At 46.1% G+C, this 14870-nt stretch overlaps 1 protein-coding gene across 1 annotated transcript in view; it reads right to left on the bottom strand.

The window, feature by feature from the left end:
* FECH (ferrochelatase) overlaps nt 1-14870 on the bottom strand; it is a 38465-nt gene that overhangs the window by 9565 nt on the left and 14030 nt on the right. The window contains exons 4-7 of the mRNA XM_010854766.1: nt 14031-14150; nt 12260-12408; nt 5469-5603; nt 2773-2879 (exon numbers count right to left, since the gene is read on the bottom strand). Of these exons, the coding sequence (XP_010853068.1) occupies nt 2773-2879; nt 5469-5603; nt 12260-12408; nt 14031-14150 (511 nt within the window). The remainder of the gene's footprint in view (nt 1-2772; nt 2880-5468; nt 5604-12259; nt 12409-14030; nt 14151-14870) is intronic.

Raw genomic sequence — 14870 nt, 5'->3', positions numbered from 1 at the left:
CACCACTCTCGTTCAATTCACAGAGGAGAGACGTGGCTGACTGGGGGGCCCGTCGGGTCCCATCTGCAGAACCTGGGCCAGAAGGCAGCTCCCGCTCCTCCACATCTCTGTCCACCAGACCAGCCAAGCCCCTTCCGTGGCCGGCACGTCCAGAGTCACATCAGTAGGTGCTGAAATACCAGACCTGAGGAGGCTTCCTTTCATCTCTCTCTTTAATCATGCTGTCATTCAACTTATAAAGCAAAGGGCTACAAAGGACATGAACGGGTGAACTGACAACACTGGAGTATGAACGCAGGTTGGACAGATTTCAGTGTCAATATGAAGTTTGCTGAAGTTGAATACTGTATCATTGCAATGGAAAAGAATACACTGTTTAGGTGTAAAGAGTGGTTTTATATGTCTGTGTGTGTGTATGTATATACATCTTATTCTCAAAAGGTTCAGGAAAAAATTATGTATACATAGACACGCATATGCACAAACATAAAGGGTATGCAAATGATAAAGTGGGATAAATTTTAACACAGGAATCTAAATAAAGAGATGGGGGTTCCTTATATACTATTCTGGGAACTTTTATGTATGCTTGAAATTATTTCCAAATAAAAATGTTTTTAAACATAATATTAAAAAAAGTTATAAAGGACAGTTTACCAAAACCATGTAAATTTGCACTTGTTGGCATTTTTGATACGTCAGTGTTTAATACGACAGGATGAGCAATTACTCCATAACAAATATTGGAATATTATTAGTTTTCTCAGAACCCTCAGGTTTTGATAAATTAATGCTCAAAGGCACAAAATGGTGCCTAGAGAGTTCGCTCCCTTTTCAAAATTTATAATTTACCTACAGAGTCAATGGGATAGGATTAAACACCAACATAAACAATATTTTCTGGTGGTCTTTTCAGTGTTAGTAGACTAAGGATGCTCAGAAAAGATTATATTTGTACAAGCCCAGATAAGGAGGCCCAGAGCAAAGTTTAAAGACAGCCTGCAACATACATTTACTCTAAATATTCCAGCAGTTAGATAACAGAAGCAAAAGGACTATTTTCAGTAATTACTACTTATCATAAGTAGAAATGTAGATTAACCACAAGATTTTTAGTTCCAGCTTTTGTTGTTTAGTTTGGGTTTTTTTTTTTCCATTTCCACTAGATATCAAATCTCCTTCTTGTGTAATCCACATAATACTAATAAACTCTAAATTTTTGTTTCCTCCAGATTTTAGTAGGATTTCTCTTTTTATCATCTTGCATGCAAGTAGAGACACAATTTGTTACGGCTTATAGCAGACTCTAAGCCGTTGTCAGCACTGAGGAGCCGTGGGCAAGCAGAAGTGCCCTGAAATCATCTAAAACCCATCTGCGGTATTTTCCAGGCGCAGCCCCTCTGCAGAATGAAAGCGGCAGGCGGCTCTCAGAGGTTTCAATCACACCATCAAGGAGGGTGGATAAATGCCTCTAAAATTCCCTTTCATTTTATGAAGGAAGACTTCCTCAGTTAAGAGACCTTTCCATCTTTCTGCTTCCCCCCTTTTCAAAGGACTGAATTTTAATGCAAATCTAATTACTGCCTCGATCAGGGCAGGCAGATGCTGCACAGATCCCCGCTTCTCTGCTGCCACATGGCAGTGCTGACCTGAGACACCCCTCGTTTCCAACCCCGGGCCTCCGAGCGGAACAGGCAGGCCAGGTTGGGGCTGCAGGCAGTCTGGACGGGAACTGCCTCCCTGGAAAGAGCCAACTCGGTGGGGACACCGCACCTGGACCAAAACGACACCCACCCCTGAGAGAAGGCGCCTTCTTCCCACTTCTCGCTTAAAACTGAATTTCGGCCTCTGCGTTAACCCTTGACAGCACCTACGTGCCTAAGGAAGACGCGGACCGCTCGGGGCGAGCCGGCCAGCGTTCCGCGAGGTCCACCACCACCTAGTGGTGACAGATGTAAGTGCCGCCGGGCTGCAGAAAAAGCGCTGAAGCAGGCACTTTGCCGAGAACGTCCGAGGAGTGAAACACAAACTAGACGAGCTCCCCGTCACTTAGTGTTTCTTCTACCGAAACTAACTCAAAGGTAGAAAACTTCCACCAGCGGAACCAAGCAGTGTGTGTATGATGGAGGACAGTGCCCAGTAGCGGTCCTGTAGTCAAAGGGTGAGAAGGTGTATAACAGCAGCATTTCAGAGCTTTGCAATTGTGCTTTTAACTGATTCTCTTAAAACCAAGCATCTGTTACTAAAAATATTACATATATAAACTGCGTAGGAGAAATATGAAACTTCTAATATAGACACTTTCTCAACTGAAGCGTTAAATTTATTCTATGTCTCAGAGCACGTAGATATAGTCCCTTTAAAACCTTTAGGTCTTGATATTTTAATGGATTTAGAAAATAGAGAATCTATTAGTCGGTTATTCAATCTATGAATGGAGATTAGATAAACACCCTGCTTAATTCTTTTCCCTTGCATATTCTTTAACGTTCTTTTGGTCACTGTGAAATACAAAATTCAAAACATAATTCTGCTATAGTTTGTAACTAATACTATTAATCTGAAGAAAAGGAAGAGTTAAACCTTTAACCTTTACATTTCTTTTCTCCTGGCATAATAAATCAAGACTCAAATACCTTTTTTTTTTAATTCCTCAGAACACAATTTAAGGACGAGAACAGTAGGCTTGGAAGGACACCCACAGACCAGGCAGGGACGAGAGCCTGGCCCACGGCGGAAGCGGGGCGACAGCAGCCGGCGGTGGTCGCTCACCTGGATGAGGAGGGGGTGCGTGGGCCACCTGTCGATCGTGCTCCACTTCATGGTGGGCTTCCTGCCCACTTCATTGTAGTATCTGTAAATGGCATTTAAGCTGCTGCCTGAAATACACAGGGGCTACTTAGTGCATGTGGGTTATGGTGAAAGTAAAAAAACAGACTAGTAAAGGCAGTAATTATAAGCTCAAAGCAGGTAATTTCTGCACTGAGTCAGTCTAATTACAATCATTTCAATACTCTAAAATGCATATAGATCTAACTACCCTGCAAATGCAGATCACTAAAAAGAATCAATTTCAACGACCTTTCTAAGATTAGTGAGGCCACTTCTCTAGAGAAGCACAGTGGTGGTGGATTTATGAAATATAAGCAGTCGTTATTTGCAAGGACCAAGTCTTACAACAGAAAGCATGTTACATTTTTCCCCCGTTATGAAGGGAATCAACCCCATTTACAGGGTGGGAAAGAAAGGAAAAAGAAACGAGGTGTGACCCCAGCACGCTACCACAATCGTCGTTTCATTCTAACTGGGCTTTCCAGTGATTTTCCCCATAGCTGTGATGTTTCACAAATTAATTTCAGTACATGGGCACTTCTGTATCCTGAATACTTAGGGCATTTTCACTTAGCATCATGAGATGAATATTTTCCACTATAATAAAAGCTTTATAATCATCCTTTTTAATGGCCCATTGACAAGAATAACAGCTTATTAAGGCTTCTAAGCTCATTCTCTATTTTTATCTGCTTTATTAAATTATCCTCACTCCCTAGAATAAGTTAAATGGGTACCAAATCCTTGTAGGTAATCTATCAAAACTCGTATTTCTAAGCAAGAGATGGTTAACATGAAAATTCAAAGACTAAAGAAAGGAAAGCAGATGGTGCCAACCCAGGGCAATTTTTTTCCTGGCCTAGAGGATTTGGCACTGGGGCCAACCCCTAATCCTATGAAACCAGCCCTAACATGGGGCCTCCTGGTCAATCTTCACGTGGGGCAAATGCTCCAAAACACGGCCGTGCTTCCTGACACCACTAGTTTCTCTCCTAGAACTGTTCATCAGTCAAGTCTCCAGATAAAAAACGCTTGCCAGCACAAGGCCATACTGACATCACACGTACTCTCAGGCTAAGACTCGATTTTCAAAAAAAAAAAAATACATCGAGTTCCGTTTTTCTGAGCAGAATACAATGAGTCAGATAAATCCAAACGGAGTCCATCCCAGATTCAAAACCCGTCTCTCCAGAAATCACGAAGCAGTCACCGCCATCTGCACGTCGCGAGCCGCATTTCACAGGGGGATGTTCATTGTCCGATGGGTCGGGTTGGCCAGAAAGTTCATTTGGATTTTTCTGTAACACCGTGCCTGAAGGAACTTTGTGGTCAAGCCAATACAAAAGGACTTCTGGAAGCCACAGGAGGTCTTCTGGATCGCTCAGAAACATTCAATGAACTGCCTAAAGTAGTAATTAAGGGGAGAGCATAACTAAAAAAAAAAAATCACCTGATTAAAAAAAGTGATTGATACATCGAATATACTGGCGCTGCCACCACATGTGTCTAAATAAAGCAACAGACAAACGGCACTCTAGTGGCCTCCAAGAATGAACACGGCTTCACATCTCTGCAGTGAAGCTGTGCCTTCCCTTATGTCCTGGGGAAAACCTGCACAGACCTTGACGTTTTAAACACACAGGCAGAGCCAGCTGTGAGATGCAACGCTGGTCAATCCTTTGTCACATAAATAACCATCTTCTTGCTTAATTTTGAGAGCAGACATTTACATGGTAAGATATATTTTTTAAAGCCAGGCAAAAAGTATAGCTTAGAAAGGTCATAAGACACATATCCAAAAGAAATCACAATTCAAACTCTTGAGGGTGTCTGAGAACTTGGGCACTTTCACAGGGGCTCTGAATAAATATTTAAGGCACACAGCAGGCTTCCGAGATTTCTTTCAGTAGTCTTTTGTTTTCTCCTTCCTGTTATAGAAATAATATGCACTAATGTCCAAAAGCAATTTAGAAGTAAAAACGTGCTGACCCCAGAGCCTTGAAAAAGAATGCAAACAGACGTTAATTGTGAGTGACATTAGACGATTTACCTATACCTAAATGATACAGAGATTGGCAAAACATTATCGTCCAGCTCCAATTAAATATCTAGGAAACACCACCTAGTAATACTTCCCCAAATCTAGAACACTGAGAGAAGTTGGCAAAGGAAACCCTAAACTGGGCTTTGTTTGACCAGGAACCAACCCGTAACCAAAATACATTTCCATATTTCCAATGTTATACGGACACCTCTGCTTGCAAAATGGAAACATCTATCACCTTTGCTGCATTAATAAGAATACTGGCGTAGCCATAAAAATAAAGCTTTATTACACAAACACAGAAAGTGGCTTAAGGTGCATTACGGATCCATTCTACATGCATTAAAGCACTGGACAGTGGAAGCCGCTGCCTTTCACCCACCATTTGTAATTCTCAGTCCACTGGCTAATAACTCAAGGGACAGATGAACCATGAGATTTCAAATAGACGGACCTGAACTCTGGCGTTTAACACAGACAGGCTGGATTTGCCATTCAAATCGAAAGAGATCCATCCTCTCCTCCTGCCCTCCGGCCTCCCGTTCTTCTCACCGGGGCCGGAGCCGCCCTCCCACGGCAGCGGGCAGCTTACCTGTGGTGGAGCAGCTGTACTGGGGGTACTGCGTGAAAGCAACCGCCCTCTCCAGGCCGTCCCTCTCCATCTCTTCAATTGCTTCCTCTGTTAACGGGTGGACGTACCGGAATCCAATATAGTATTTGTGCGGGGCTGTTAGGAAGCATGTGTGGGAAGGAGAAAGTATTCATCTTGATATAGATTCCGAACATAATGCAGTGCCCAGAACAAAGGACAGTTAACCTGATTTCCTGAGGCTGATAATGTGAGCAAGGTTAGAATATTCCTTGGATCTTCTCCAGCCTTTCACCGGTAGGTGCATTTTTCACCACTCTTTTCTGTGATCAACTCCCCCCCACCCCCCACCCCCCGCCATCACACACATACTTTCATGGAGCGCATGGTTTTTAAAACTCAAGCTTCTGTGCCTTATTCTCTGCTCTCGGCCAAGACAAGAGAGACTCGAGAACAAGGAGTCAAGAACTAGCATTTATTCTTAATATAACCTCCTCTATGGACCATGCACCATGGCAGAATGCTGCGCTTTCTTCTTCTCTAAACCCCGTTTTTCAGATAAGGAAGCAGACTCTTAAAGGTTAATGAGCCACCAAAAGGCACACCTAGCAGATGGTCTAGATGAGATTCACTGTGGTCTCTTCACCCCAGAACCTACGCTCCGTCCACGCCCACCCCTTCACCCCAGCCTTCTCATCGCCTGAGTCCCCTTGTCCTGTTCCCTCAGACCCCAGACCACCTAGTCTACATGAAAGCTCTGGGATACTCGATAAAAGTGCATTGATAACAAATGACTGAAATGATTCTTCTCACTTACATGAAAAACAAGACCAATCCCAACAACAATGCTTAAGTTGGAGGCACTAAGTGGGATTTAAAATCATTCTTCTGGGACTGCTGTGGCAATCCAGTGATGAAGACTCTGCTTCCAATGTAGGGAGTGTGGGTTCAATCCCCGGTCACGGAACTAAGACCTCACATGTTGAGTGCAGTGGACAAAACTTAATAATAAAATCATTCTTCTGGCTCCTAAATGTCCCAAGTCAGGGGCTGTCTTTGTGCTCCCATCACTTCACCAATTCTGCCTCCTTTATTATTTTAAAAGCTCCTCAAGCAATTTTTTTAGGCATTTATAAAATCATAAAACTGGAAGCTTTCTAAAGTTATCCAGGGCTTCCCAGGTGGCTCAGTGGTAAAGAATCCACCCACCATCCGGAAGGCTCCAGTTCTATTCCTGAATCGGGAAGATCCCCTGAAGAAGGAAACCACAACTCCCTCCAGTATTCTTGCCTGGGAAATCTCATGGACAGAGGAGCCTGGTGGGCTGCAGTCCATGGGCCAGACATAAGAGTTAGACACGACTGAGCACCCACGCATCGTGTTTAGTTGTCTTCTCACAGGGTTATACCCAGTTTATGCTCAGGGATGAAATTGAAAATACACGACATAAACATTAAGTCTAGTAAAACCAAGGTCATCTTACTGTCCAGGCCTCAGCCAGGGCTGCAGCTAAGAATATGATGCTAAATTGCCGCAAGAAACATTTAAGTTAAAGAGAAGAAAAAGATAATACATTAATTGTGTGTGTGTCTCAATATATAATGTGTATTTTATATATATGCATATGTGTGTATTATATGTGTGTGCGCATATTATATATGTATATGTGTATTATATGTGTGTTATATACGTATGCGCGTATTACGTATATGTATGAAAGTGAAAGTGAAGTTGCTCAGTCATGTCTGACTCTTTGCGACCCCATGGACTGTAGCCTACCAGACTCCTCCGTCCATGGGATTCTCCAGGGAAGAATACTGGAGTGGGTTGCCATTTCCTTCTCCAGGGGATCTTCCCGATCCAGGGATTGAACCTGGGTCTCCCGCATTGCAGGCAGACGCTTTAACCTCTGAGCCACCAGGAACCTACGTATATGTATAAATGTGTATTATGTATGTGCATATGTGTATTATATATTATATGTGTGTGGTGGATATAGATATATAAAGCATCCCTTAGTAAATTGACCAGGGGACTGAATCAGTGGACTGTGCTGTCAAGAACAGAGGCAGAGTGTCGACAGAGGGGAGAGCCCGTCTGTGCGTGGGAAGGATGGTCTGATTCAGTGATCTACAGTGGTGACTACAAAAAGAGGAAGGAGGGGGCACAGATGAAACCTTTCTCAGCTGCCTGTCCCTTCGAGGCCTCCGATTTTCTGGTCTCTTGCATAAAGCATGGTGGCCTGCCATTAAAACCCTCCAGAGGACAAAACCTGGTAAGCAAACTGCTGGACGGATTGTTCAAAGATTACATGGTTCGCGTCCACGATCATGGTATCATCAGGCCCGTTTTTCAGGAGCTCTTGGTGCTCTGAGCTGGGGCTGAAGTGGAATTTGCTTTCTGATCTATTTTGAGACAATACAACGATCAGACTGACAGAGCAAGATCCCCCAAACGCTGTGGGTCAACCAGCTTCTGGCGTTTTTCTTTCCGCTGCCGGGAGTTGAAAGCCGCAGCCTAAAGGCCCGGGGCCTGGGAGTTTCTCAGATGTTACAGACTCAGAGAGGTGGAGGCCTCCCTCACAGATAAAGGCAGGGCGGCGACCATATCTGGAGGTGAGACAGAGAAAAATACTCTGGAAAGAACAGATAATGCCTTCCAAACGGTCCAGTTCAAGACGGCCCGCAAAAACATGTTTCAGAAAAAGCGACAAGGCACTGGGCCTCTCCTGAGGAGCCAGCAAGCCTTCACAGGGCTCCCAGCTACCGCGGGGAGACGAAGGCGGCTCCAGGGTGTCAACCAGCAGAGCCCCGTCTGGTGGGCACCACATCCAGCCAGAGCGAGCCCGCAACACACGACTTGCTGACCCTGCCTCGTCCAGCCTCAGAGCAGATGCCCAGTGAACACTCTTTGGTGAGAACTACAGAGAAGTAAAAAAAAAAAGAAACAAACAGAAAAACCATTTTTTTAAATGGTAAAACTGTGTTAACCTCCTCTCCATTCATTTAGCGATGGGCGATAATTCAACTATCATAGGCAATAGTTCAAACGTCTGATTCGTACGTGACTCTTTGAGAGAAGGGCATGAAGTTATTATGATGCTTTTTAACTTGTAGCCGATCATGGTGAATAAGAAAAGATCAAATCTTCTGAATTTCTATTGTGTAACCATGCTAATGCCTCCAGGATTATCTGATTTTAATGTTCACAGTGATCCTAGGAGTGGGAGTGTGTTGTCATCCCCATTTTCCAGATGGGGCTCAGCGAGTGGAGTCATCTGCCTGATCTCACACAACCAGGAATGGGGAAGCCAGCTGCACCTGAAATGACCCCATTTCGCATCCAATAAAGAAGTCTTCTACTCATCTTCCACTGAGTAGACTTACTCAAGAGCTTCACTGACAGCAGGCACAGTGCATGTAACTAGATATCGTTTGTAAAATATGTTTTGCTATATTCCTTTTTTTAAAAAAGGATCATGTATGATCAGTCATTTTTGGCTGTGCTGGGTCTTTGCTGCGGCACATGGGCTTTCTCTGCCTGCGGTGAGCGGAGGCTGCTCTCCAGCTGCCCTGAGCAAGCTTCTCATTGCAGCGGCTTCTTTTGATGTGGAGCACAGGCTCTAGGTGCACAGGCTTCAGAAGCTGTGGGCCCTGGGCTTAGGCTGCTCCGAGGCAGGTGGAACCTTCCTGGACCAGGAATAGAACCCGTGTCCCCTGCACTGGCAGGCGGATCTCTAACCATTAGACCACCAGGGAAGCCCTAAAAATGTATCTTAGATTTAGACTTGTCATGAACTATAATGACTACATCTCTCATCTGTATTCCTTCTGTCTTCCTTAAATGAGCGCAGTGCAGTCTAACTCTGTGAAACTGATTCCAAGTTATATTACCTCATGGAGTGCACTGTATTTAGTCAATACTCAATTTTGTGCAGAGCCTGTGCAAGTCTCAGACTGTCTATCCTGGCTACCAAGTAACAACTGTTTGCCCCCCAAATGGGAATATGAAACATTCTTATCTGGTTGTAATCATCACATTTTTTGTTTGCTTATTTGCCTAAAGAGAACTTTTCCAAATATACATAAACAAATAAGACACAGTTCTGAAATAAACTTTATAATTTTACAGGATAAAAACTATAAGACGGGAGGAGGAATGAGAAAGAGATGCCGAGACAGGAAGCAGGAAGCAGGAAGGAAAAGCAGCCAGGAGGGAACCCGTGCCAGTCCCGAGGCGGCTGGGGGCCCACTGCAGGCTTCAGGTCTACCCAGCGAAGTGTGACCAGCAGGATGAAAAACTTCCAGGTAACCTGGGGGAGCCCCTGAGGGAGCCACGGACCCACACCTGGTAATCACCTTATTAGTCTTTCATGCAAAGTTCCCCCAAAGAAGCTGCCAATCCTTGAGGCTGTTTGCAACATCCTCGTCAGCCGCCGTACTGGTTTTGTAGAGAATCGCTCCAGTAAGCCTTCAGCAGATTTTCCTCTGGGCCCCTGAAGCAGACTGGCCTGTAGCAGCAAGGCCTCACGAGACTAGAAGCTTCTGGTGAGTAGAAGCCATGTGTTTCGACTTTGAGTAGCAGCATGAACCAGGGAAGGGCACTGGCTGGGCCACTGATGAATGCCTGTGTGGGTGGTCATGGGCCTCCTTAAACACCCCCACTGCCGCCAGAGCAGGCCTGCTTGGCGGACGAGATGGTCATCTACCACGCAGAAAAAAGGCAGAATTGAACTTGTCTACATCAGAGAGTCCCATGTATAGGCTGCAGAGACTGGTGACATGCCCTAGGGTCAACACCAGGTGTCTGACAGGGAGCAGACTATTGCTGTTCAGTCGCTACGTCGTGTCTGACTCCTTGTGAACCCATGGACGGCAGCACGCCAGGCTCCTCTGTCCTCTACTGTCTCCCAGAGTTTGCTCAAATTCATGTCCATTGCGTCGGTGATGCTATCTAACCATCTCATCCTCTGCCGCCTTCTCTGTTTGCCTTCAATCTTTCCCCGCATCAGGGTCTGGGACACTGATGATCAGGGAATGGGACGCTGGGGTAAATTCAGGTCATTCTATGGGGCTTTTTCCAGGCCGCCCTGGGAGGTGGAGGCCACGGCTGGCCTGCCTGGCCTGGACAAGCCAGCAGCCTCACCACAGAGAGGGGACAAGGAAGGATGCATGGGTATTCCTTTTCCAAGGCTGACAACTCCACTAGGGCCTTTATGGTGACGGGCGCTGGGCCAAGATGTCAACAGGAAAATGGTGTCTTCTCAGCACCTTTGTCCACTGAGGGCAGCACGGCAGCTGCAGATCTGGTTCACGCTGAACCTTGTATTGTGATAAACTGTTAATGACTAGAGAGAGTGTTCTCTATCAGGTGTGAGGCGAGGTCAGTCACGTTTCCCTCACCGGACAATTTAAAAGACACACTGTGTCACATGTGGCTGAACCGTGTCAGCAGCGCCCTGCAGCCACAAGTGAAGGGAGCGAGCGAAGCGGATAGTCAGAGGCACAACTGAACAATTTTCCAAGTGAGAAGCCCTGCCAAGGGCCAGAGCCCATTGTCCCACGTGTGATCCAAACCTGTGGGTTCCAAGAGCAACTCGAGTCAATACTCGATGAGATGCTTTCGGTTCTGCCTAGCGGGCCTCTCTCCTCGACGGTTCCCACTATGTCTCACTCCTGTCCTGATCCTGAACCCTAAATTGCCAGCAATGAACTCGTTTCATGTGTCCTAAGATGCACATTTTTTAACACCTTGCATTGGTCTACAGCAGACGCTGTCTTAAAATTAACTGGCAGAGGTCTTATGTCTTCGTGAATCCCATGGACAGAGGAGCCTGGCAGGCTACAGTCCATAGGGTCAAAAAGAGTTAGACACGACTGAAGCGACTTAGCACGCATGCACATTATGCAAAAACAATGGTGCGTCCTGCGATCAATTAAATACAGCACCTCAAGTTCCTTCGAGCAGTTAATGTTTCATTGTGTACATTATAATTTGTGTTAGAGGTTCTCAGAGAACAGCCACCAGATGGACACAACCCTCTTTAGTGCCATGCCCGACGAGGCGCTTAAATGACTCACAAGGGTGCTGCCAAGAGCTGGAAGCGGTTGCTGACAGTTGCGTAGAGACCACGGCTGCAGGGACAGCTGCTGACTCTGCTCTAAAGGCTGATCTAATTAGCCATCCACACAGGACTAAGTCACTAAGTCACTCAGTTGTGTATGACTCTTTGTGACCCTATGGGACTGTAGCCCACCAGGCTCCTCTGTCCATGGGATTCTCCAGGCAAGAATTTTGGAGTGGGTTGCCATGCCCTCCTCCAGGGAATCTTCCCAACCCGGGATCGAACCCACATCTCTTATATCTCCTGCATTGGCAGGCAGGTTCTTTACCACTAGCACCATCTGGGAAGCAGCAGCCTCAACTGATTTCCCAAAGATTTCTTTCTTCTCAGGACGATGATCTGTGCCTCTTTTTTTTTCACGGTTGGTAGCCTCTTCCTTATAATCCAGTTCAGCACACACCTCCAACTTCCTTTTGAGGCTAATGTTCCAAAACCTTAGTTTTCCATTTGTAACATAAGGAAGTAGTAGAAAAGGCTATACAGCTGAGGACAGAGGATAATTATAACACCAGAGAACTGAGGTCAGTGGCCGGGCCATCATGTAGGAACCCCCGCAAATCGAGAGCTGCTGGTACCCAGAACAGCATTTGGCATCCAATAACGTTGTGAATTTCATAATTACCCCTTGAAAGAACAAGGCTAGTGGGACATGAGTTGAGAAATGCCCTACCTGTGTGTGGGGACAGCTCATCCAGCAGCTTCACCATGCCTTCCCCCTGCTTGGAGGTCCACATCTTGATGGGCGATCCGCCTCCGATCCTGCGGTACTGCTCCTGAATTTTGGGGGTTCGGCGTTTGGCGATGAATGGTCCCAGCTTACTAAATCATTGAACATCAAAATCATTTTATTCCAGCTTAAGCAACCTCAGAAACATTTTCTACTCGATTTAAAACAAAACAAAAAAAAGGCAAAATTTAAGAAGAGCCTAATAAATCAAGCCTTTAGAAACAGAAGCTCAAGGTCACGGACACCAGCCAGCTCTTTTGACCCAGACTAGATAGAGAACCCGCTGGTCCCCGAGGAGCAGCCTCCTCTGCCCCACAAGCGGCTCTGGTGGCAGGAGCCCACCACCCGTGCAGAGCCTGCGGCTGTGTGCCAGCCCCTAACTTAACCACTCTTGATCCTGCACCTACAAGAGCTGGGACAAACCAGACATCTGGCAGTGCACAGCCCTCTTAATCCAAGAAAACGCACATTAATCCCAAAATGCACTTGCTCACGTGAGCAAAGACGTATGGGCAAGCATGTTCACTGAACACTGAACACAGTCCAAGTGTCCACCAGTGAGGCACTGGTTAAATAAATGAAGGTATGCCCACACCGTGCAGTTCTACACAGCCATGGAAACAGAATGAGCCAGATCTATACCATCTGTTACGGAATAATCTCCAAGAAACATTATTAAGTTTCAAACAAAAAGTAGCAAAGTGACAAATAAATAACATACATGAGCCCATTCACATTTGTGTAAAGGGGGGGATTGTGTGTGTGTGTGTATACTTGGATGTCCATGGACTACTTCTGGACCTAAGAGCACTTACCTCTGGGGTGGGTTAGTGGAAGGCTAGAGTCCAAGGGGAAAGAGACACCCACTTTTTACTGTAAATACTTTTTAATTGTTGGCATTTTTATCATATGCATGCATAATTTTTTTTATTTAAAAACTCTATTTTAAAGAAAAAGGAAAGGGCTGCCCTGGTGGTTTAGTGGTAAATTCCATTGCCAATGCAGGAGACACGGGTTTAATCCCCAGGCCAGGAAAATCCCACATGCCACAGAGCAACTAAGCCCGTGCACCACAACTTCTGAGCCTGTGCCCTAGAGCCCGGGAGCTGCAACTCCTGAAGCCCAGGGACCCTGGAGCCCATGCTCCACAACCAGAGAAGCCAGTGCAGTGAGAAGCCTGCACGCTGCAACTGGAAACGCTCGCCGCAACTAAAGAAAAGCCTGTGCAGCAACAGAGACCCAGCACAGCCAAAAATAAATAAAACGATTTTTCAAAGATAAAGGGGAGAAGGAAGAAGGGAAGAAAGAAAGAAGGGAAGAAGGACAGCAAGACTCCACCTTTACATCGCAAACGAATCATACTCATTGCTTCCCTGAGTGTCAGCCAGTCGTCAAGCACCAGGCACAAATGTATCTCCAAAGATCTTTAAAGGTCCTTCCGCAGTGTGTCCAGACCACCGCGATTTCCAGAGCTCTGGGGAGGAAAGGGCTCAGGGGGAATCCTTACTGACTGGCTTTCTCTCTCCCCTGCAATTCTTCTAGTATCATAGCTTTCTCATAGCCAACAGAAAAACGCTGCTGCTGCTCCAGCCCTAACCAATATGCACTAAAACCATTTTCTTTTTCTTCTGGAAACTACAGAAATGAGACCCAGGGAGGGCAAAATGTACCACACAGGTAATGGATAAAGGACAGGCGTCCGCATGGATCTTACTCTTGGACGGGGAGCGTCATGAGGTCTTGGTCCAGAAAGAGCCTCTGAAGGAAGTCCTGGACTTCTTCGATGGTTTCTGGGCCCCCCATGTTCAGCATCAATATTCCAGTCCTCGGCTTCCTGCATAAAACAAAAGGTAAGAGTGGGTTTGAAGTACTTCTCATTTTCCTCTGAGGTAGACTCTTGGTTCAGCCAGCAGACTCTCACCTTGGCTGTCAATGCAAAGACCAAAACGGTGGATGGCAGGTCTCGTCACAGCCGTCGCAGTGAATGCAAGGGGCCAGGTCAGCTCAGTCCCAGGCCCAGCTCAGACGCTGACCCTCACCTCCTAGCTCCAACCCGGCCCCTAGACGTCCCTGGGCGCCCAATGTTTCTCTATTAAATTGCCAGCTCTGAACAAAGACCCCATTCTTTGGGGACTGAGGGTCAAAGTATAAACCTAAAATTGTCCTGAGGAGGAAACTCCTGTTCACAAGACTGCCTCATGACTACACAGGTTACCTGATCTCTCCAGGCTTAAGTCTCCTCGTCTGTAAAACAGACAGGTTACTTGGAGGATTAAGCGGATAACATGCTCGGTCATTTAGCATGAGCCAGCACGTACGGTAGGTTCCATCCTACACAGCAGAGCCGTGGCTGCTGCTGCTGCTGCTAAGTCCTTCAGTCGTGTCTGACTCTAGCGACCCCATGGACTGCAGCCCACCAGGCTTCCCGTCCCTGGGATTCTCCAGGCAAGAACACTGGAGTGGGTTGCCATTTCCTTCTCCAATGCATGAAAGTGAAAAGTGAAAGTGAAGTTGCTCAGTCGTGTCCGACTCTAGTGACCCCATGGACTGCAGC

Source organism: Bison bison, unplaced genomic scaffold, assembly GCF_000754665.1.
Source record: "Bison bison bison isolate TAMUID 2011002044 unplaced genomic scaffold, Bison_UMD1.0 scf7180017864349, whole genome shotgun sequence".
NCBI lineage: Eukaryota > Metazoa > Chordata > Mammalia > Artiodactyla > Bovidae > Bison > Bison bison.
This window is presented reverse-complemented; position numbering and strand designations above follow the sequence as displayed.